The sequence below is a fragment of the Cryptosporidium sp. chipmunk genotype I genome (assembly GCF_004936735.1).
Source record: "Cryptosporidium sp. chipmunk genotype I strain 37763 chromosome Unknown contig_11, whole genome shotgun sequence".
Lineage (NCBI taxonomy): Eukaryota > Apicomplexa > Conoidasida > Eucoccidiorida > Cryptosporidiidae > Cryptosporidium > Cryptosporidium sp. chipmunk genotype I.
In genome coordinates, this window is record NW_027125587.1 from 168,241 (window position 1) to 191,004 (window position 22,764).

Genomic DNA, 22,764 nt, shown 5'->3' on the forward strand with positions numbered 1-22,764 from the left:
TCAATTGGTTGGTTCATGGTTGTTTGTTGTTAATCCCAATTGTTGAAATCCTCTTCTAGAGGTCTAAAGAGGTTTTCCAAATAACATTTACATTAATTTTTCTGTTAGTAATTCAGTAATATACTGCGAAATATCTACACTTATGAGATTTATGCTAAATTTATGTAATTTGTTTATTCGGTTTTTTGGAGCCAATTCTATTGCAATTTACACATATGCATGCATACATGCATGCAGTTTGGTTAAATAATATATTAAAAAAGAAAGGGACTACTAGTTTCTAAGAATAACCCTAATTACTGAAACTTTAGTCATTCTTATTTTCTCCTTGAGCTAAAATTACATGATGGAACCCCCATGAACTGCTCGGCTGTAAATCGTTTAAGTATCTTACAGGCTTCTAATAAAGCTTCCTTTTGATCAATAAATCTACAAGGATATTTGTCGACTTCTTGATGTAATCTTCTAGTTCTTTTGTTAACTCTCTTAACTCTACATGATTCCCATTGATGAATGCTTCTAATACTCGTCTTTAGTTTGTTAAGTTTCATATTATAATGTTTAATAAGTGACCTTGCATTATTTATATCTTCAGGCTTAACATCATCAGTATAAATTTTGTCTTCATCCGGTAAAAATGACGGTGCCTTTGCAGGAGCAGTAAGAGGGTCAAGGATTCTGAAATCTAATAGGCCAATATCCTCATATGGTCTTCTCTCGTACTTTCTACATGGATCATTTTCCAGTTGGATTTCATGACTATTCATTGAAATTGTATTTCCAATATCAATGATTCTCATAGAAGTTGGCGTAATTGTAGCTAATTCAAACATTGTATTAACAGTCTTCCATTTATCAGAACCAAAATTCGGATCAATGGAAACCATAATATTCCTCGTATGCAAATCACAGTGAACTTTATTACCATTTTGGAGCATGAACATAGCGGCAGTGTAAAAAGGAAGCCATATTCCCCTAAGCATCCTTCTGTACCATCTAGCTAACTGTGCCTTTTGCTCGTGGAATTCCTTTCCAATTAATAACTCATGTAATAAGTTTTCGTCTTTTAAGACAACTATAACTTTAATATAAGGGATGGCATCCAGCTTTTCAATAAAAAGCATATCATTATAAACTTCATTTCCATTTTTGTCATTGATAACATAATATTTTGGATGGAGATTTACTCTAACTTCAGGAGTTTTGGAATTTGCTTTATAAAGATAACTCATTTGTGAAATTCTCATTGCTCTTTCCAGTTCATTGTAAAGTCTTAAAGGACGAAGGTTAAAGTAGGTATCGACCTTTGCCAAGACATGAAAGGATGTTATTGGCTGGACTTTGTTTCCCATGGAGCAGTCATATAGTTTTTGAGCTAAATCAGGATTTTTTTGGTCTCCCTTTAAAACCTGACTTCGTGGGAGTACTAGACAATTCTCCATAATTGAATACTGCAATGTTGAAGTAACAAAGAGTATTGCATATACAAGAGCTGAATTGGCTCCTTCTAAGTTTAACTTCCAATTCACTAACACAGTCTTTTCAGAGCTTCCTTCTATAACTTTTCTGGTACTTTGGTTGATTTGTGGAACAGATACAACCTTTTGATTTCTGTCAACTTCACATTTTAAAAAAAATAATTTTTTCTTGCTCTCTCCCTTTAGAACATTCTGGCTATTACAAATCTCCACAACTCTACTTATACTATGTGCTTTCATTGGATTAACTCCTCTTAATTCTTCAACTGAGTTCACAGCATCATCTCCAGCAGAGTTGGATTCTTTCTTCGAAGAGTCTGAAGAGACTTTTGAAGTACCCTGAGGAGTTAATCCGGACCTCTTTCTTAGACCACTTTTGTTTCCAGATCTAGAATCCGCAGCTTTAACAGTTAAAAGCTCTTGAATTAAAGTAATCCATAGTATTAGTTGTAGCAATAGCAGAACCAGATTGGATTGCTTCAAAAAATTCATTTTAAGCCTAAATAATAGACATAAATTTACTATTATTCAGCTTCCATATAGAACTCCACTATTTTGATTTATGAATATATTATAAAAATATCATTCACTCAAAGATATAAATCTTGTAAGCCTGCTTACAGATAAATTACAAAAAAAAATGTCTTCAATCTGTAACTTCAGGCCTTCTGTCTAATTTTACTAATTAATCTTCACTTTTAATATTCTCATTTAGCTCCAATTTTACTTTTTAAACATGCGTGCATCTAAATGTTTCCTGATAATGTGTGACACACACCAACTTTTCTGAATATCAGAAAAATTAACTACCTTTTTTTAGAGTATTCCTTTTTATTCATTGATCCCCAATTTTTAGTTTCTACTTTAAATCGTCTTTAGGTTCTTTCTGAAATATTAATTTAACATTTCTTTTATTATTCATGAGATCTCGATTTGCGCGCCTAAATTACTAGATCATACCAAAATATTATACAAATTGTGAAAAAAAAGAAATTGCATTATTCAAATTCTGAACTTACGTTATCTTTCCTCTTTTGATTTTTCCTAGTCTTTTGAATCTGACTGAAGTTAGGTATTTACTAATTTGGCTATTCCTGACTCTTTTTCTCATTTCTCCTCTACCACGTTAAATTGATTATTTGCATTGTTAATATTCCCGCCAAAATGTTGACTACGATACACACTGCATGCACACCGGTATTGAATTGAAATTCCTTCATTGATTTTTAAAAAGGTTAAACAGGAAAAAAGAAAGGGTTTTGAAAAACTTTTAAACCAAAAAAACTTGAAGAGAACTCTAAATACTTAGAAGAGCAATTCTAGGGGTATAAATAAAAAGATTAGAATCTAATAGCAGAAAAATGCTACTAAATTACAAATATTGAAGGTCCGAGGAATCAAAAAATGTTAAAGTTAAAATTCATCTTTTTGTTTTTAATGCTTTCTTTATTTAGAAGAACTTTCGGAGATGAATTTTCAGGCTATTCTACCTTTCAAGGCACCGAAGGCTCGACTGAACTTTCAGGTGGTAGCCTCGGAATGTTAAATTTCGGCCAAGACCAGTCTTTAGAAGACACAACTTTTGATACCAAAAGCCAGGTTGTTCCTGATACTTTTCAAGATTCTCTAGAACATTCAACGATTGAGAACATGATTTTTGAGAATAACCACCAGTCTGGAAGAGAATACAATATTAAATTCCCTGAAAATAAGTACAAAGAAAGCCCATATTCAGAGCCCTCTACGTTATCCAGAAGAGAAAAGAGGTCTCAAGACCTCTTTTCCATTCATAAAATCCTATCAAAGTATTCAAAAGAGGAGCTTGTTTTACTTAATGAGTACTTAATCTCATTCTCCATGCTCTTGAAAAAGGGATTTAAAAAATTTATCTTCAAAAAGTATAGTCCTTCCCACATTAGATCTAAATTTGCCAAGATTTACTCTGATAAGTTTGGAGGAAGCAAATCTAAGGCTTTATTAAAACTTAGAGAGTTTGAAAAAATTCTAAGTCTCAAACATTCCGCTGCGAAGAGGCTTTTTCACAGTCAATTCAGGCTTTTAATGTCTACCCTGAATTCAGCAGAAGCTCTAATCCACCTAACAGAAAAGTGGAGGTACCAACCAACCTATGTTAGTGAACCTGTTCTAGTTGTTAACAAAGTATCTTATACTAAATTAATGAATCTATGTAAAAAAAAATCAAGAAAGGTCAACATTGTTGTTGTCTCAGCTTCTTCTGAACTTATCCCCAAGAAATACCGCAAATCAGATCTGAATGATTCATACTATGAACTTTCTAAGCTTAGCAAAACTATTCATTCTTTCCAGGAATCTATTTCTTCTGGAGAGTCTTATTCCACCTTAGGCCTTGGAACAACTCACTGTAACTGGAATTCTTCTCGAAAAAAAAAAGGAAAATCCACAAAGAGTGCTCTTAGATGTTTTTTCAAGTCCAAAAATCGGTCATTCCTCCACATCCATTACTATGATATCACAAATACTAAAAAGTTCAAATATCTAATGCAAGTCTTGCTGAGACATAAGCCAAATCCCTATACTCAAAATGCCTATCCCCTCATTATCATACCGGCATTAATTGGGATTCCTCAAATTGACAAGATTGGGTCCATTCTGGGACTTAATTCCATTATAGAAGTCACAAAAAAGAAAAGGAAGCACAGAAAATCTTTTAATCATAGAAACAAGAAGAAAGTAAATAAGAAAAAAAGAGCCATGCTCGGAAAATAGTGGAATTGTCCCTTTTGGGCCTCGATTTTTTTTTATTATATTAATTTTCAATTATGACATTTTTGTGTGCAATTCTTCTGAGCACTTTAATTTGTCCCTTATTTTATTATTTTAGTGTACATTTGTGTGAATTAAATATAACTCATAAGGAAACCAGATAAAGTGTGAAAATATAAAGAAATACTATCCTTTATTTCTTTTACAAAATTCAGAAGCAAAATTCTCTATTAACATATTAAGTTTATGATGAGACAATCATAACTAAAGGGAAATAGATAGACTTTTGACTTAGTAAGATTGTATTCACATATGCAGAGTGTAATTTAATTGCATTGTCAATAAGGTGATACTTTTTATGATTAAATCTAAATATTGGTATTGGATAATTACTTTGGTTTTCCTGATTATTCAGGTAGTTTTGGGCCAAGATGAAAAGTTTAGTAGATTAGCAGCTTCCTATACTACAGGAATAGATGAAACATTTTATCCATTTATTCCTCAGTTGTTTCTGATGATGGCAAGACACCAAGTTATCTCAAGTTTTTTTAATTCTTTTGAGGGTATTATCGATAAACTGCCAGGAGTAGCAAATTTTTGGACGTTTGAAAATATTAAGATAGAAATAACGCAAATGAAGAATTTGATGCAGAAGAATATATCGAACTTAGCAAGTAAGTACAATATAGAGTTAGTTGGAGAAGATAAGTTTGAAAGTTTTCAGGACTTTCAGAAAGATCTTGTAAATTATTATACAGAATTTGGACTCGAAAGAGCCTTTAAGATTCATAATGAAATTGAAATAATAGGAAAAAAGTTAATGAAGTATCGATATAGAAATAATGTAAAAATACTAAATGAAGTTGAAAATAGGTGGAACTACCTACTAAATATATTAGAATTTACAGAAAGGAATGAGGGTGATACGAATAACGAGCTTAGGAGAAAGATTAATCAGAGTATAACTAATCACTTTGTGATGATGGAAACTCCAAAAAATATAGATTTCAATATGAAAAATTTCGATTCAGATTTCTCGAATGAATTTTGGGATGGGCATTTAAGTAATTATAAGTTGATAGCTTTTCTTTATGAATATAGTATTCAACAGATAAACTTAATATATAAACAGAAGTTGATTTGGGTGAGGATTCATTTAACATTAGGAATATTAGATTTGGAGAGCTTTTTGAACAAGGTACATAAATTAGCAAGTAATACAATGGTGCACTCAATTTCACTAACTTCTCTTCAATATTTATACCAGATTAAGGACAGAATAGACTTTTTCATGTTAAATGAATCGTATTTGGATCAATTACTGGATATTTATGATAATTTATCAATAGCAATGAATAGGTGGATGGGACAGACTTTAGTTTTGGATGATTTGCAGTACTTATATACTCACTTGAAGATTGAATGTTTAAACATTCGAACATCGGCAATTAATTTTTTCGAAAGGATGAAGCATTTTGGGGAGGTAGACTTGATAGTGTTTGAGAAAAAACATAGAAACGTTAAAAAAGAAATAGGCAAGAAGAATAGTGGGCTTTTGAGCCACTTACCAATAGAATGGGACATTTCAAGTAAGTTGGAGAATAGTTTATTATTCTTCATAAAAGAAATCGAGGTTTGGGAACAGGAAACGGGACCAAGGACTAAGGAGATTAAGGAGAAGGAGTCGGGGGATATTCTGGTATTTAGGGAAATGATTGAATCAAAAGTGAATATGGAGCTTGAAGAGGAGATTCAAAAAAATGATAACTTATATGAAGATCATGTTGAGTCTTACCTTTCCTTGGAAAGGATAGGATATAGGCATTCGAAGCTTTTGAGACAATCAATCGTATTTTTGGATGAGCTTCAAACTACAAGTAAAGATTGTCGAACTTTGTATTTTTCAGCATCTCAGGCAGGAAACTTAATTTACGAGATTGTAGCGAATGAGATTTTGAAGACATCAAACCGTTCAGGAAAAATTAATATGAACTCAAACAAACAGTTGAAAAGCTTGATTAAAGATTTAGAGTTTGTGAAGGAATCAATAGATACAGTAAAGGAGACCGAAGAGGACAGTGATGCTACCGATATTCTTGGGGAGTCAATTTCCGATGAAGATTTTATATATGTTCCTGGGACAGTTGGGAGTTTCAAGAAATCTCAGACTACTAGTGGTTATTTGATATTCAGGATTTCAGTAATCGTGGGTCTTTTAATACTGGCAATAATATTGTACGTTTATAAAGATAAAATCTTGGTGAAAAAGTTTGATAATTCTGAGGAAAGCGAAATATACGAAAGGTATTGTTCAAGGGTATCTTTGGACGAGGTTGAGTTTAACTCCTCACAAAATGGTGAGAGTAAAAAGATTATGAAGAAAAATAAGTATTATAAGGTAGATAGTAAGTCTGGGAATATAATTTTAAAGCAACAAAAGTAAAAAATTTTTTTAAACAGTTTTGGGAACCTGAATAAAATTTTCACAATTAAGTAGTATAGTGTGTTCCCTCAAATTTAATTCTTATATAGAAGCAAAATAATTCGACTGCTATCTTTCGGCGATTGAAAGTCGCTTATTAGTAGTTGTGTTTTAATCTGAGCAATTTTTTTCTCCACGCAATCTCTGATTGAGTGTCTATTCGTTATTTATTTAATAATAAATTTGCTGAGTCCATTCAAAACTTACATATACCGGGTTTTGCATGCATTCAAGTGGTAATACAAGTCATGCAAATAGTCAAAACTAGCGGGCAATTGGAGAATTTATTATGTAAATTTATATTTAAAATTTTTATTTAAGAGTTAGAGAATAAATAGAAGAGCAAGTGGGGTTATAATATGATAAAATCCCATGCTCTGAGTTATAAATTAGAGATAAAAGAGAAAAAGTTTTGAGAAGTATAAAATTTTTTCGAAGAAAACTTGAATTTTATGATTTTTCTTTTACGGAGATGTGCATGTAAGAGGCGCTTGAGGACAAGGCGTAATGAGGGGGAAAAGTTAGCACATGCAATTAAAAAACAAAAAAAAAGTAATTAGTTGACAGAACATGAAGAAGTGAATTTACAAAGAAAATGGATGTAATAGAAGCAGGAGATGTTGTAGAAAAGCCATCTCCAGATGTTTTCCGCTCGAGCAGGCAGTTTTTGGACTCCGAGGTGAAGTTAATAGAAGAAATAAAGCGTAATTTTTTGGATACAGTGGGTCATATGGAATTCCGAAAGTTTAGTAGGAAACATCAGGGGGTATTTAGAGATGTAGCAAGGCTTTGGACTCTGATATTGTTGGTGCTTTGTGGATTCTTCTCAAATTTGCTGTTTTTTTCTTCATGCCCAAATTTAGGAGATATAGCAGTGCATGGGCTATTTCACAAGGGGTATAATTTAATAATATTATGCGTGGAGATTGGAATGATAGTAATTACATCATTTTGGCTGCTAATAACTCAGTTCCAGACGGGAGTAGTTTATTCATTCAGATTGAGTGTTTTATATACAGCTATTACGTTTTTATTATTTATTTTGAGAACAACGATTTCAGATTCATATCATTCAGTAATTCTGCAAAAATGCGACTATATTTTGAGTAATGGAGAAGTGATAGTTTACAATATAATTCCTCTCATATATATTACACTACAGTTCTTGATTTCGTTGATTTCATTCTTTTATTCAAAATTGAGACCAATAATAGCTGTATATTACTTTAAGCATCCCTGGTTCCTCAAGTCTTGGAAGTTTGTAAACATTGAGCCAGTGGAGTTGAAGTTACTTTCTTTCGGAAGGAGGTTTGATGGGAGCAGGAACATTAGTCCAACGAATACGAACTCAAGGTGTTGTGAAACAAGTGAGTCCGAAGGCAAGATAAATTCTGAAAGCATGAAAGGAGGATATTCAAGCGATGCAAAAATTTTTTGGAGTGCCGAGAATGATAGCCAGAATATTAGATTGGCTTCGGGTTATTTCATTGAGATTAAGAGGTTTAGTGTTAGAAAGCTTTTCAAAAAGTTGAATCCGTTAAGATTAGATTTGCTTTTAACTTTCAGAACAAGAAAAGATAGAGCAAGAAGGCCGAACTCTTTGAAAAACCAGGGATGTAGCATAAATAGCTGGTATTTGGGAGAGATTAATGAAGAGGGAAGACCCCATGGCTTTGGAAGATGGAGGGAAGACGATTACTATGGTGAGATTCTTGTTGGGTTTTGGAAAAATGGACATCCTGTTGGCCCGTTTAAGACAAGAGAATGCAGATCAGGCAGTGGCTTTATTTGTTTAAAGCTTGGATTCTGTCGGACTGAGGCAAATCTGACTCCCAATTTATATGGGTACGCAGATATTGAGTGTAGTGTTTCTGGTCAGTTCTTCAGAGGGTTTCCTTTATGCCATATTTACCCGGCTCCATCAATAGGAGTCAACAGGAGTGGATCGATCTTCGCTAGAATTGGGGCCAAAGGTAAAGCAGCCTTCGATGACACAACTCAAAAAGGCAAGAAGATGGTTGGTGCAGTATTTAATAGTGCCTGGTTTAAGAAAATGAGGAAAAAAGACGATAAGAATACTACACAGAAGGAAAGTGGTTTGGATACTAAAAAGATTGTTAGGTTGAATTTGGATAACACTGAAGAAACTAGTGAAAAAATGGAGTCAAATGACTTTAATAGTTTATCAATTGATATACCCTCAGGAAATGAGCAAAATATTAAGGAAGAACAGCCTAAATTATCATGTATGTGTAAGAGCGAAATGAACCTAGGCTTTCAGAAGAAAGGAGTTCACATGATTCGCAAAGTTAGGCAAAAGCTAAGAAGGAAACAGAACAGACAGGAGAAAGAGCGTGATTTGTCTCTACTGTGGGTTTTCCAAAATTTGTCCCCACATATTCCGATGTTCACAATTCACCCTAAGAACGAAGTTACTATTTTGGTTGATGCAGAGAGGGGTTTGTACATTGCTGGGTACTTCCCAATCTCAGAGGTATTACGTTACACAAAACAGACTGGGGCGAAGTTGGCTTTGAGTGATGAGGACCCTGAAAGTTTGTTAAGCGAAAACAACTTGAAAAGTACAATCTTGGGCCCAAATGATGCTATTAGCAATTTGATTCCATTCTCTAGCTCGTTCTCAAGCTCCTCCATTATCAAAGCTTCTCAGTATCCTCTAAATAGGCCTCAAGACAATAGGTATTTGGAATCGGTTGAAGTTAGGGTAGTTGATAGATACTGTCATAATTCTGTCTTCCCAAAAGATGAATTAGATGAAAACCAGGATAATACCGTTTACTACCCAGAGTTGGAAGTCAAAAATTGGATCCATAGTGATGGACTTCATGCAGCCGAGGTGCTGATATTTATTCATGGATACAATAACACAATAATGGATGCTTTAAGGCAAGTTGGACAGATGATTGCGTTTGGCAACTTTCCCTCATACATCAAGCCTGTGGTCTTTTCGTGGCCATCAGGAAACTCTTTCTTGGAGTATTTCAAGGCTAGAAAAAGTGCAGAAAGCCCTCACACTCATAATTCACTTTTCCAGCTTATTTTAGGATTAAAGAACAGAGGAATACGACATATCCACATAATGACTCATTCAATGGGAACCAGATTATTCATCCAATCCTTTCCCAAGCTTTTGTCTGAGAATTTACTCGAAAGATGCGAGCAACATGACCATAGATCAAGCATTGATCCTGGTAGTTATTTTGGTCTTCGACATTCTGAGACTCAGTTCGGAGGTGAGATTAATCCGATTGTAAATGAAAAGGTTCAAATAGTTTCAATGACATTTTTGAATCCCGACTACTATTTAGACGACTTTATTAACAAGGCTTTTCCGATGTTAAGGCAGTACTGTAATTTAATTACTATGTATGGAGATAGCCAGGACGGGGCTCTTAAATGGAGTGAAATCATTCAAGGCAGAAAAGCTCTGGGTTGCAACGTTTTTGGATTGCATTACGGAATAGTTGGGAGTTTTAGCAAGAAAATGAAATCTCAAATCAACGATCTTGATCAGTATAGAGCGTCCGACGTTGAGCTCACTAATGGCTTACAGAAGGCCGTCTCTACTTCCAATATGGCCGTCTACGGGGATGAAATAAACTTCTTTTCCAATCAGAGAGCAGGAATAGCAACAGGATCAAATTTTGATGGAGAAAACCACCCCAATTCCGAAAACAAGACTCTACAAGCATCAAGACCAAGAAATGAAAGCGCATTATCTCTAATTTACCCCTCCAAAGTCTTAATTAACAGTTTCAACGCATCTCAGAGTCCCAAGCAATGTTCTCCCAGAGCAAGCAATTCTGGTATTCTGGATACTTCTAGTCCATATGCAAATAAACATACTCCTGAACAAAGATTCAATTATCTAGATATGGATGTGATTGACCAGAGTTTCATTGAACAAAATGTTGGGACGATGCGCCATAATAACTGGAACTTAAATAGGGAAGTTATCGAGGATTTGAGGGAGCTGGTAGTGAGTAGGAAGAGGGCTTACCAAAGATCCACCAGGCTGGACAAGCGAGAAGGCAATGTTTGGGTTTACAGGATTGCTCCTTCCTGTGTCACCTCCATCTTTGACTAGCTTACGAGCTTACACTGTTCCCTTTAAGCAGAGATATTGCTCTCCGGTCCCTCTTATTTGGTCCAATACCACGTCCACTTCGCTTAGAATACGAAACAAAATAAACTTAAACCTTTTCATTCAATAAGAAATAGTAAAAGAAGGAAACCAACAATCAAGCAGAATTCTACCTTAATTTACAGCTATCCACGAAAGCTGAATGACATTTTACTTGTAAGTCTGACTGTTTCCTGCGGTACTCCTCGAGAGGAGTACACAGCATCTTGCTGAACCGAGCAAAGAAAGCCAAGTTTAGCAGCCTAGGCCACGGATCTTAAATAGTCCAGATGAGATTTAATTTGTAATAACAGTATCCCCTCTTTTTCTTCCCTACTCCTTTTCTCGCCCCGCATCTTTCCTCCTTTTACATTGTCTCCGAGCATTAACCGTTAGGCCGGATCTAAAAATTCGGTGGCGGATCTGCCGTTTTGGCGGGAAACTGCATGCAAGTTTGGATGAAAGAAATTGTGAAAAAGAGAAAAGTGCAGGAGGAAGATGATAAAGGCGTTATTCCTGGCATTTTTGGCAATTTTTATAGGAGGATGGGGTCGGGAAGGATTTGTTAGAGTGGAGTCTTTGACGGCACATGCAAAGAGGTATCAGGAAAGAGAAAGGATTCCATCTCGTTTGCCTCCACCTAGAGAAGAAGCTCCGGTATTTGAAAGATATTTATATTCGTATCCAAAAGATTATGGTAGCTACTTTTTCAATAGAATTAGTGACTCCGATTACTGGAACCGTATTTACGGAGAAAAGAAACAGGCCCCCATGGAGGGCTGGCAGTGGGACAACGTATCTAATAATTGGGTCTGGGGTCCTTTGAGAAACCAGGATGGTACGCCATTGCTCCCATTGAGCCCGGAGCTGGAGGCTCCAAGAGCTTATGTGGGCCCCACTCGAATTTATGGTCCAATCCAAGTGGACGACTTACCAATTCCAAGAGTTTTGGATATTCTCTGTAAGCCATATGAGAGTTTAATAGGGATTAGAGCCTGGTTTCCCAATCCTGAGAGTAAGGGAAGGAAGGATCTTCGTGGAATTCAGTTCTTGTGCTCCTCTGCTCTCGATACACGAAAAAGAGGAGGGTCCAGACATTCAACATGGAGCAGGATTATGGGAAATGTTGGCCCCAATTTAAAAAAATACACAGTCTTGACGCGTCCAGAAGATCCTTTTGTCAAGATTAGGGTTTTTGTTGAGACTTTAAACCCAGTAAAGCACCAATCCCAGAGAGAGTTGGTTATTCCTACGTATAGAGGACCAAGGCTGGTGTATATGGACAATTCAGAAGAAGCTTTGGAAAAGGGTCCAATATACCTTATTAGGAAAATGACTTTGAGAACCAAGAATAACCACTTAAGTTACTTGGGTAAGGCAAGCGGCAACTTACCGTCTGTGGTGGAAGCTGCTCCAGACGGACATGAGCTTTCAGGGTTCAGGATCCTAATTTCAGGTTATCCAAGGGGGAGATGGAGAGGAACAGACTTTGCTACTTTAGCATACAGGAACTCAATGTCTCTGGGATTTCTTTTCTCTAAGACCGAGGATATCCTCTCTCGTCCTCAGGTTATATATGGTAGAAGAGGATACGACTTTCAGGATATTAAGTGCGATGGGAAGATCACGGGATTACAAGCATTCTTTATGGGAAACAGAGGTCTGGTTGGCATTAAAGTTGAGTGTGATAGAGTATGGCAGGAAGTTGTTTTGGGGATTACAGAAGGAACTGACTATAAGGCTTTGGTTGGGAGTATGATCAGCGCTTTGACTTTGCATTTGTCTCCAGAGAAGTTTATTCAAAGCCTGGTGGTGTTCTCTACAACAGGACGCCAGCAGAAACTTGGAGATGATTGGGTTACTCCTACAATAAGATCTTCTAGGTCCGAGGGAGGAGGCAGGAGAAGGATTCTGCAGGGAATCTTCGCTGAATTGGACAAAACTGGAGCCATCTCTGGAATCGGTTTCCACTGGAAGAAGCTTCCGAAGCCGGGTCAAGCTGGGGACAGAGAGGATTACGGTAATCTGGAGGTTTCCGAATCTCCCTTGGAAGGAGATTCGGGGTCATTTGCGGATTCCTCTTCAAAAAAGGAGATTGTTCCAAGAAGCTCTTTCTATGGCAGAGTTGCCAAGGATTGCCCAATACAGGAGACCAAATGTCCCACAGGGGTTCCATTGACGGGTATTCGTCTAATTATGAGAAAAGGTGAAACTCACCCAAAACCTTTTAAAATGTATTTAGTTTCCTTGGCAATTCAGTGTGGTGACGAGTTCTTTAAGCCTGTTGGGAATCCAAACCTGATAGAAACGGATAAGAAGAGAACCTATGATATTCTGGTTCACGAGGAGGACCCAGTTGTGGATTTCAGGGTTTACCTTGGAGATCTTGGCCTCCCTCATCTTTTCGATCTTCGTTTCAAGCACGATGTAATGAGTAGTTATGAGTTATATGGTTTCAGAGTTGCTATGATGATTAGAAGTGAGAGGGTTGGTGCAATAGCTCCTCTTTATAGGGTCGCAACTCCTATTGATTTGCCTCCAATTACTGCGAAGGATATTAGCATCCGCCTATTTGGAGCTGTTAGGCCTGAGTCTGACCCAGATGTAGTAGTATTGGAAACATCTTGTCCGGTTGGAATCCCTATTACAGCAGTCAGGATGTGGTTTGTGAGGAAGATTGAGAGGGATAATGTTTTCTCCAGGTTGGTTGGTCTCAGGATTCGCTGTGGATCCAAATGGAGACGAACTAAGCTTGGAAGCAGTATGGGAGACAGGTTTGAGGCTGAGGTGGAGTCTGGAGACTTTTTCTCAAGGTCCTTCGTTGATAACCAATCCGAGAAGCCTTTCTATGTGAGCGGGATAATGTTAGTTACGTTGGAGAATAGGAAGTCTTCTTTTGGTGAGACTGGACCAGAAATCATGAAGAAATTGGCATCTGGGGACGTTGAAACCGAGATATATGGGTTTATTGGACAAGAGACACCAGAAGGATTAGTTTCCATTGGATTCCTTGAGAGAAAAGCAAGTTATGATGAGTATCCAGCATTTAATGATGTTGAGGTAGTTCCATATCAAGTTTCTGCTTCAGATATACAAGGAGAGTCGGAAGACTCTTTGAATGAGGAGGAGAGATTAATAGGTAGAGGAGTTGTAAACTTCAGGCCTGGAGAGGAGTGGTTTGGACGTAGAAACTTGGCAGGATCCCATGCAGAGGAGACTTTCTGTGCTCCAGGAAGCAGGTTGACAGGTCTTTTGGTACATAATTCAGCAAAGATTCCTCATTCAATTATTGGTTTGACTCTAATATGTGATGGTAAGCCTCTGAACCCAGTTGGAAGTACTTTGGGAGATGTTGCCAGGTATGAAATTCCACTGAATGAGCCAATAGAGAAGGTGGAGGTTGTATTGAATAATGAGGACAGATCTCTGAGTAGGCTAAAGCTCTTCAATAGAAACCACATGAAGAAGAAGATGGGAAAATTGCATGATAGATATTTGAGTGGATTTGATGTGGAGATCAGAAAAGGTATAATAACAGCTTTGTCAGCAATATACACAAACTTTGGTGATTCTGGTCCTCCTCCTAAGGTAAGAACAGTACTAGGTTCTAAACAGGCAGGATCGGGATTAGCTCCAATAACTGATAGGAACACTCCATGGGGACATGCAAATGCAGATGGAGATGTAAACACTGGGGACGAGTACTCGTGCGAGGAGGGAACAAAGCTTACCCATATCACGATGGCCTATAAGAGGAACTCTGCTGAGCAGAAACAGGAGTTGATAGGTTTGAGGATTACTTGTGATGAGGAAGATTATGAACAAGTTGGCATGTGGGATGTTTCAGATGAGAATCACATTCTTGTAGAGGAAACCTTTGGACTGAGGGACAAGGAATTTGTGATAGCAATAGGAGGAACCAGGATTGACAAGACTCACAGTATTGGAAAGCTTTATTTTGAGACCAATCTTCTAAGACAGTTTGGGGAATGGCAACATTATTATGTGGAGGCAAAGTCAAGAGGAGATGGTTTGTATGGATTTGAACTATTATTTGAGAAGACAGGGGATTACACCACTCCAATAGCAATGCTTTTGCCTCTGTTCAGGCCAACTTCAAAGGATACCAAGAGTGAGGATTTAGATGAGAAAAAGTATAAATCTCCATTTCAGTTGCCAGGAGGGGTAGCTGAGTCATCTGAGGAGGTAAACGAACGAGAGATGAAGGGAATGTTAAGTTCCCCAACAATTACTACGGATTGGATTGGACTGGATGTTGGAAATTTGGAAATGGACGGCATTTGGTGTAAGACTTCAAGGCTAAAACTGGACGGAAGGATGACTTGGGATGATTGGAAGAACTCAAGAATGACAGGACTGAGAGTATATAATGATGGGGATCACATTAAGGGAATAGCTCTTCAATGTGGGAATTCTTGGCTAGAAGAGGCAAATCTTGGTTTAGTTGGCCCAAAATTCCACTTTGATGAGATTAGTGACTGCTTGGAGAGCGATGCTGATTATATAGAGAACGTGGAAGTTGCCATAGATGCTAGAGGTGTTCCTGCAGGTTTTAAAGTTTTTAGTCACATTAAGAGGCAAAAGAAGGTTTTAATTAATAAGAACTCAATGGTGACTTGGCAATCAAATGCTCCAGACTCTGGAAATCATTATGCTTCAGGGATACACGTGGAGTACGATCCTGATACTAGCATTATATTCAGAGTTAGAATAGTCTATCGTCCAATTTCAATCACGCAAGACCCTGAGGAAAATATCGGGTTTATATTTTAATAGGGTTTAATCTAGGCCAAGGAAAAGAAGAAGAGGAGGGAGGAAAAGAAAGTCACCAAGCTGAGACGGTAGATTTGATGTTATTCTGTGCTTGGCACGATGGATGACAAATTTAATCCCGATAGGCGGATGCTATTACTGGCGCGCATTTCCTGCTATTTGCATGTATGCATGTACTTTCAAGCACATATTTTCTGTTATAATACTTGCTAGTATGGTTACGTATTATTTATTTTTAAGGTTATATAGTTATATCTAATTTTAATTTTGGTTTTGCATGCTTTTTCTTCGTGGAGACAGATGAATGAGGAGGAGAAATAATGGTAATAGTAATAATAGCAGTAATTGGAGCATGGGAGAGAAAGGAGAGAAATGGATTGATGTTATCCTCATTGCATTTTTAATATAAATAGAGCTTTTTCTAGTTTATTTCATCAAAACAAAAACTAGTCCATATGTTAAGAACTTGCTCTTTTTAAATCGAGCCACAATTTGTTCTAGTTCAATTTATCTACTCAATAATAATAGTAATAATAATGGCCATCATTCATTTTCACCTTAGAAATTTCTTCGGTTTTTTTCCTAGCACTATTTATTATAGCATTTGGAAAATTCAAAAAGAGCTCCGACGCCGGGAATCGAACCCGGGTCGCATGGGTGAGAGCCATGTATCCTAGCCGACTAGACTACGTCGGAATTCGAGGTACCCACTTTTTTAATTAGTATAGTTGAAATATCGTTATGTCTATTTAGGCGGTAAAGTTCTGCAAGTTATTTGAAATTTTACTACCTCTAGGGAAAGAGGTAGTAGGCGGGAAATACTAAAGGCTTAGAATGACAATATTAAAATGTTTGAAAAAAAATATAACGTACGGAAAAAAAGAAGGGGAAAAAAAATTGAAAAAGATATTAAGAAATTAAAGGGACAAAAGAATTGACGCTTAAAGTCAATACTTAAGTATCTTCACCAATTGGTTGGCAAAATATTTGTATTGACAGTGTTATTTGTAAATAAGCATACTTAAGGAATATATCTATATGTATCCACTTGTTTAGGTTTAAGAGTTCGGAGTGTTATACAGAGTTAAAGTTTCATTTTGGAAGTAGGCCAATTAAACGGTATACAGAGAGTATTATTGTTTTATTATAAAGAAAATTTAGTAAAAGAAGAAATTTGTATCAAAAACTTCAAGTTTTGTTTGGGGTATTAATTAATATTTTATATAGGAGAAAATAAGGTTGTAACTGGTGCCAGTTAAATAAATTGATGTAATAATAAGGCAAAAAGGGTAATTAAAGTGAATATAGAGAGTATTTCATTTCGATTTAATATTAATAGTAATAACGAAGGCTCATTTCTCTTTTTTTTGGATCTATTAATTTTTCAACAGTGAATAATAAAGTTTAGATATTAATGGAGCAAAACTCAATTGTTCCATACTATAATGGAAGGAACTACCCTGAATATGGCCAGTTAACAAATTATTATCCCAGTAATGCAAATAATAATGCAAACGATTCAAAATCTGCTCCATATGAGATTCCAGGATGCCCTGTTTTCAGTGTTTTCATAGCAACAGTTGTTGGTATTTTATGGCTTTTCTTTGCATTAACATTACCAGCATACCATTATGCAAGAGTAGTTTTTCCAATTGATAATTATATAGACTTAAATTTTGGATTATGGACAGTTCACGTTTCTTCAAATTGTGATTCATTTATTAGTTTTGATGCAAATAAGAAGATATGTAGATTTATAGTTTCAAGAATGGATAATTTAAGTATTTCAGATGCTACAAACTTTATTTGTAGTCTTGAAGCTGGCACATTACAACTTTTAAATCTTGGATGTAATAAGTTCCATTTATTAAGAATTGGTTCATCAGTCATCATGACCATGTTTATTTTATCAATCATATTACTGTTCTTTGCAGCAATTTTCTTATTAACATTTTGGTTTTGTTATCGTACAAGACGCGTAAGACAGAGCATATTTATGCTTCATTTCATCTCAGCATTAACATGTGTTCTTGGTATCGTTGGCTATCTTCTTGTTGGTGGTCTTACTGTACAACCATTTAGGGATTCCTCAATGTTTGGAATAGGTAGTAGTATGTTTGCAAGACTATTCTTTGTTGATATTTCAAGAACATTTGATTTATCAACTGGTTTTGCTTTTGCTGCTTTTGGTATGATTTGGATTGTTTTATTACCTTTGTGGTCAGTTTGTGCATTACCATCTGATATTTGCGTGGATGCTATTGAGGTTGTTGAGGATTCATTATATGAGGAGGATGAATTAAAGAAGCTTTTGGGTTACTCAGGACTTTTTGGACAAAACTATGGCAATGGGCAGTCTGCTATTGATAACTCTTATTATTACCAAAGCAATCAAAACCAGAATTCTTATAATCATCAATATCCTCATTATTATCAGAGCCACCAGAATCATTATCCATATGGACAACGTTATCCTTATTACAATCAACAATATAGAGGCTATTAGTTTTAGTTTGTTTTAACCAAGTAATTTTGACATTAAGGTTTTCACTTATTCAGAGCATTTTCTTTTTAAAAAAGAAGATGTTGCATACAGGATTCCGTCTTTACTAGAATTCCTATTACTTTCGCAACAACAACTACTACAACTACTAATACTACTACAACTGCTAACACTACTACTACCACTACTAATACAACTGATAACAACTTATAATGTTAATTCCGAATCTACAATACCACCCCCAGTGAACTTTATGTAAGTACTTTAACAATTTGGTCATAAGTTAACAAATCAATGTGTATGAATGTATCATTATTTGAATGTTAGAGGGAATTATATTAAGCTGGCAGGGAAATAGTAGAACGAGAGTAAGGATAGAAAATGAGTTAAATTTGATCATTTGGTCAATATTTAGTTTATGTTTCTATATTATACAATTAATTCTATATAATTTACTAGAGTTATCTCTCTACTATTCTATCATTTTTTTTATTAAAATCAAATCTCTCGATAATTTTAATATTCTAGTCGAAATTTTAATTTTAATATATCTCATATTTGTTTTCTTTATTAAGTTTAATTTCAAATATTAGTTTTTGTTAATTTCTTAAATGCAAATCTGTGGACACATGCATGTTGCATGTGTCCACATAGATTTGCATATGCCGTTTTTATATAAATCGCGATTGTTAATTTTTGGGCAGGTTTTCTTTTGGATTCTAGTAATGACAATAATATTGGTGATAGTATTAGTGGTAGTACTGTAAGTAGTAGTAACAATAACAATGTTAGTAATGGCACGTTAGTATTACTATTAGTAATTGTTATAGCAGTACTAAAGCTATTAAGTAAAAAAGCGCATTAGATTTGAAATTATTTAAACAAAGATAAAAAATTGAAATAGTTTTTATTCTTAAAATATATCAGTTTAATTGAAGAACAATCAATGTTGGAAACGTACAAACTTATTATTTCTAACCAATCATTCAAAGCAAGTACGAGTATGAGTATTGATAAAATTGGGTTGGCTATTTAGTTGTTATTTTCAATTCTATTAGTATAAGTTTTGAGAATTGATTTCCAGAAAGATTTCTGAATTGGATGTTTGGAAATCTCATATTTGGGACTCATAGTATTAGTATCACTGCTATTATTTTTATTTTCATCAATACTTTGATTATTCTCTTTTAAAGTAAATGTTGATGGTAAAACATTTACTTTATTTTGGTCTTTTACTTGTACATTTACAGTATTAGCAGTATCTTCTACTCCAAGTGAGCTAACAGCTAAAGTCGTAGAAAGTCTTAAAATTTCATTTTTATTAGTAGAAGCAGTTTCCAGTTTAATATATGCATATAATGAGATATTGTTTTGTACTAGATCAATATCAATAATAAGTTGATTTTTATTCAAAGGAAATAATTCAGTTGGAATTTTAAATTTTGAAATAGTCCCTACAAAGTTATTACCTTTTTTTCTATATACTATTTCATTTTCTCCAATTAATCCTCTTTGATGATTAAAGTGTTTGTTAATGTTAGATTGTAGAATTGTTGTCTTTTTATTATTCACATTAACAGCTTTACTAACTCCATTTAAAGTAGCTTCCATAAATAATGGTAATTTATCTGTATCACTATTATGACCAATATAAGGAGCCACATCATCTAATAATGTATTTACCAAAATAATTTCGTCTTTATTTAATATTAAAAGATATCTCTGTGTTCCATCCTCACTTGATGTTATGTTATACATAATCAAATAATTCTCCAAGTCAAAAGAAATTTCTTTGGTCTCATTTTTTAAAGCTGTTTCTTTTTCTGTTAAGTTATTATTTCCAAAGTTTTGATTCAATATATTATTTTGATCCTCTTTTTTAATATTATGATGATCATCAATTAGAATATGATGACGTTTTTTGTGTTGATTTTTTGTATTTATTCCAGTATTATTTACTGAGTCCATTTGTATTTGGTCTTCAATTGATTTTTTTTCAATCTCGTCTTTATAGGAGTTATCTTCACTTTTAATATTTTTCAAGTCTAATCCTAATATTTGTTTTTCTTTATCAATTTCTACTAATGTAGAGTTTTTGAAATCATTAGTTATATTTTTAGGAAAAATATTATAATCGGTTGAGTTTATTGGATTATTAATTTCTGAAATAACTTTTTTGGTAGTTAAATTTGTATAATTTACTGTATTATTAAAGTTATCCAATTGAGTAGAGTTTTGGGTTGTTTTTGTTATTAAATTTGATGTTTTGATATGATTTTCAGTATTATTATTGAAAAACAAGTCATTTTTCGTCTGGTTCGTTTCTTTTTCCTGTAAATTTTTGATTTGAAGAAACTCCGAATTTGCTCTTGTATTTTTTTCCACGGGTATTCTTGTATTTATCAAATTTCCAATATTTGCAGAAATTGTCGTATTCGTGGTAAAATTACCAATTGAAGAGTTTGCATCTTTGATTTCAATCTTTGATATTTCTTTCTTCTCTTGCTTTTCCTCTTTTTTATTTTCTTGTTCCTTTTCTTGCTTCTTCTGTCTTTCCTCACTATTTTGTTCCATTTCTCCTTCCTTCTTTACATCCTTGTTCTCTTGCTCCTTTTCTTGCTTCTCCTGTTTTTCCTCCTTTTCCTCTTCCTTCACTTCTTCCTTCTTTTCATCCTTATCCTTATTCTCTTGATCACTCTTTTTTTCTTCCCTCTCTTTTACTGGATAATTTATTTCACTGTGCAAGTCTATATTAGCAGAACTTTTTATTTCATCTCTTTGATTATTTCTCAATGATAATTTTGACTTAGTAAATGAGGAAGATTCAGAAATTGTTGTAGAATTATCGTTTCCAATCAATTCTAAATCATTCAATGAAAATTCTGTCTTAATATTCAAAACTATTCCCTGTTGTATATTATTCTTTAATTTTAATATTTTCCCACTGCATGATTCTCCAATTGTGTTAATTTCACAAACTTGATCAATATTTTGCTTTTGGGAGTTTTCAACTTCAGCTATTTGATCTTCTGCCAAAATCTCATAATTCTCTAATCTAACACTTTCAGATAACCATGTAAAGCTAAATATTATTAAAATAAGAAGAGGAAATAATCTCCCAAACCTAATTATACTTACTCTCATTTGTTTAAAATGCACTAAATATTGTTATAATTATTATTTGTATTTAAATTAAATTGTAATAATAATTAATAAATAAAAAAGATCTCTCTTACACTTTATCCAACTTAATATAGAAGCTTATATTATTATCACTCACTAGTTGCTATATTTTCACTTGCAATTATTTCATCACTAAAAAGTAATAATTATAATCCAACTATATTCAGAATTTATATCTATTTGACTATTAATCAATTTTTATTTTTTGAATATTTTTCTACACGGTAAATTCTTTATTTCAAATTTTCGATATTTTTTTTGCATTTATAGATCTAAGGTAAAATTAGACACATTAAAAAAAAAAGTTTAATGCCAAAGGAAGAAGATAGAAGAAAAAACTCTTAAAAATTTTTTAGAAAATTAATTATTTCCATAATTGATTTCATAGAGAATAGAAACAAAGTATACCAGTTTGTTTATTTGCTTTCTAAGCATAATTAAATGTAAATATCATTTAAGATATTATTTTATCTTATATTGTTGGTATTTAACTAAAAATAGTTAATTAATTAATGGAGAAAAATTCATTAAAAAAAAATTTGACTTTCAAATTTTATGTTTGCGATTAAGAAAAAAATAAAGTTTCTATTTTAACATACATGCAATATTAGAAAAAAAAACCCCGCCAAGTTCCAAAAAAAAATTTATTTTTATTTTTTCAGATAGAATAAAATAATATTAGTAATAATTATATTTACGTATCTCTTCATTTTTTCAAAATAAAAATCCCACTACTTTAATAATCCGTTTCTGAACAAAATTTATATATTAGGAAAGAAATATATATATACCAACATGATTGAATATTTTTTAATAATTTATAATTTTAGCAGTGCAAATTCATATAATATTCACAATAGACAACTTTAGATATTAATTAATTTGCAATTTTTGCCGCCAAAACTATTTTAATAAAATAATTAATATTGCATGTATAATGTTTGCAAGAATTATTTATTATTATTTTTTTCCCTCAGCGGCTATATAATAATTAAAAAAAGTTATAATTATTTAATAATTTATAACAAATAAATATAATTATAACTTGGAAATATACTAGATCATAAGTTTGTTCATTGGTAGACAAAAAAATATAAAAAGTGGAAGGAGAAGAAAATAATAGTTGTAATAAATTAAACCAGGGTTTAAAAACTCCAAAGTCAATATATTGGATAATATAATATTAACCATTATAAAGGGAAAACATAAAATCATCAGAGAAATCGCAATTTTGACAACAATTAGAAACATCGAGAACTGAATTTTGTTTTTTAATAGTTTTTGGAACAATCGTATGTAATTTAAAGTTGTTTGAAAATTGAATATTTAGCTAAAACAATAAGAAATTTGAATAAGAATACAACTCTAAGTAAATTACCAAAACAAAATACATATATATAAATATATATATATATTTATATATATATATATTGGA

At 33.7% G+C, this 22,764-nt stretch overlaps 7 protein-coding genes across 7 annotated transcripts; 5 read left to right on the top strand and 2 right to left on the bottom strand.

Moving 5' to 3' along the window:
- Window positions 1–317: 317 nt before the first annotated feature.
- On the bottom strand, window positions 318–1,970 carry ELE39_000457 (uncharacterized protein; the record flags this gene model as incomplete). The annotated part of the gene is made up of 1 exon (XM_067343496.1): window positions 318–1,970. One exon carries the CDS (start codon window positions 1,968–1,970, stop codon window positions 318–320), a length of 1,653 nt encoding a protein of 550 aa, XP_067202278.1.
- A 912-nt stretch (window positions 1,971–2,882) lies between these two features.
- On the top strand, window positions 2,883–4,226 carry ELE39_000458 (uncharacterized protein; the record flags this gene model as incomplete). Its single annotated transcript, XM_067343497.1, has 1 exon — window positions 2,883–4,226. The coding sequence occupies one exon, from the start codon at window positions 2,883–2,885 to the stop codon at window positions 4,224–4,226; it is 1,344 nt and encodes a 447-aa protein (XP_067202279.1).
- Window positions 4,227–4,581: 355 nt separating this feature from the next.
- ELE39_000459 (uncharacterized protein) lies at window positions 4,582–6,666 on the top strand (the record flags this gene model as incomplete). The annotated part of the gene is made up of 1 exon (XM_067343498.1): window positions 4,582–6,666. One exon carries the CDS (start codon window positions 4,582–4,584, stop codon window positions 6,664–6,666), a length of 2,085 nt encoding a protein of 694 aa, XP_067202280.1.
- Window positions 6,667–7,300: 634 nt separating this feature from the next.
- ELE39_000461 (uncharacterized protein) lies at window positions 7,301–10,813 on the top strand (the record flags this gene model as incomplete). Its single annotated transcript, XM_067343500.1, has 1 exon — window positions 7,301–10,813. One exon carries the CDS (start codon window positions 7,301–7,303, stop codon window positions 10,811–10,813), a length of 3,513 nt encoding a protein of 1,170 aa, XP_067202282.1.
- A 534-nt stretch (window positions 10,814–11,347) lies between these two features.
- ELE39_000462 (uncharacterized protein) lies at window positions 11,348–15,643 on the top strand (the record flags this gene model as incomplete). Its single annotated transcript, XM_067343501.1, has 1 exon — window positions 11,348–15,643. The coding sequence occupies one exon, from the start codon at window positions 11,348–11,350 to the stop codon at window positions 15,641–15,643; it is 4,296 nt and encodes a 1,431-aa protein (XP_067202283.1).
- Window positions 15,644–17,057: 1,414 nt separating this feature from the next.
- ELE39_000463 (uncharacterized protein) lies at window positions 17,058–18,149 on the top strand (the record flags this gene model as incomplete). The annotated part of the gene is made up of 1 exon (XM_067343502.1): window positions 17,058–18,149. One exon carries the CDS (start codon window positions 17,058–17,060, stop codon window positions 18,147–18,149), a length of 1,092 nt encoding a protein of 363 aa, XP_067202284.1.
- A 1,029-nt stretch (window positions 18,150–19,178) lies between these two features.
- ELE39_000464 (uncharacterized protein) lies at window positions 19,179–21,290 on the bottom strand (the record flags this gene model as incomplete). Its single annotated transcript, XM_067343503.1, has 1 exon — window positions 19,179–21,290. The coding sequence occupies one exon, from the start codon at window positions 21,288–21,290 to the stop codon at window positions 19,179–19,181; it is 2,112 nt and encodes a 703-aa protein (XP_067202285.1).
- Window positions 21,291–22,764: the final 1,474 nt, after the last annotated feature.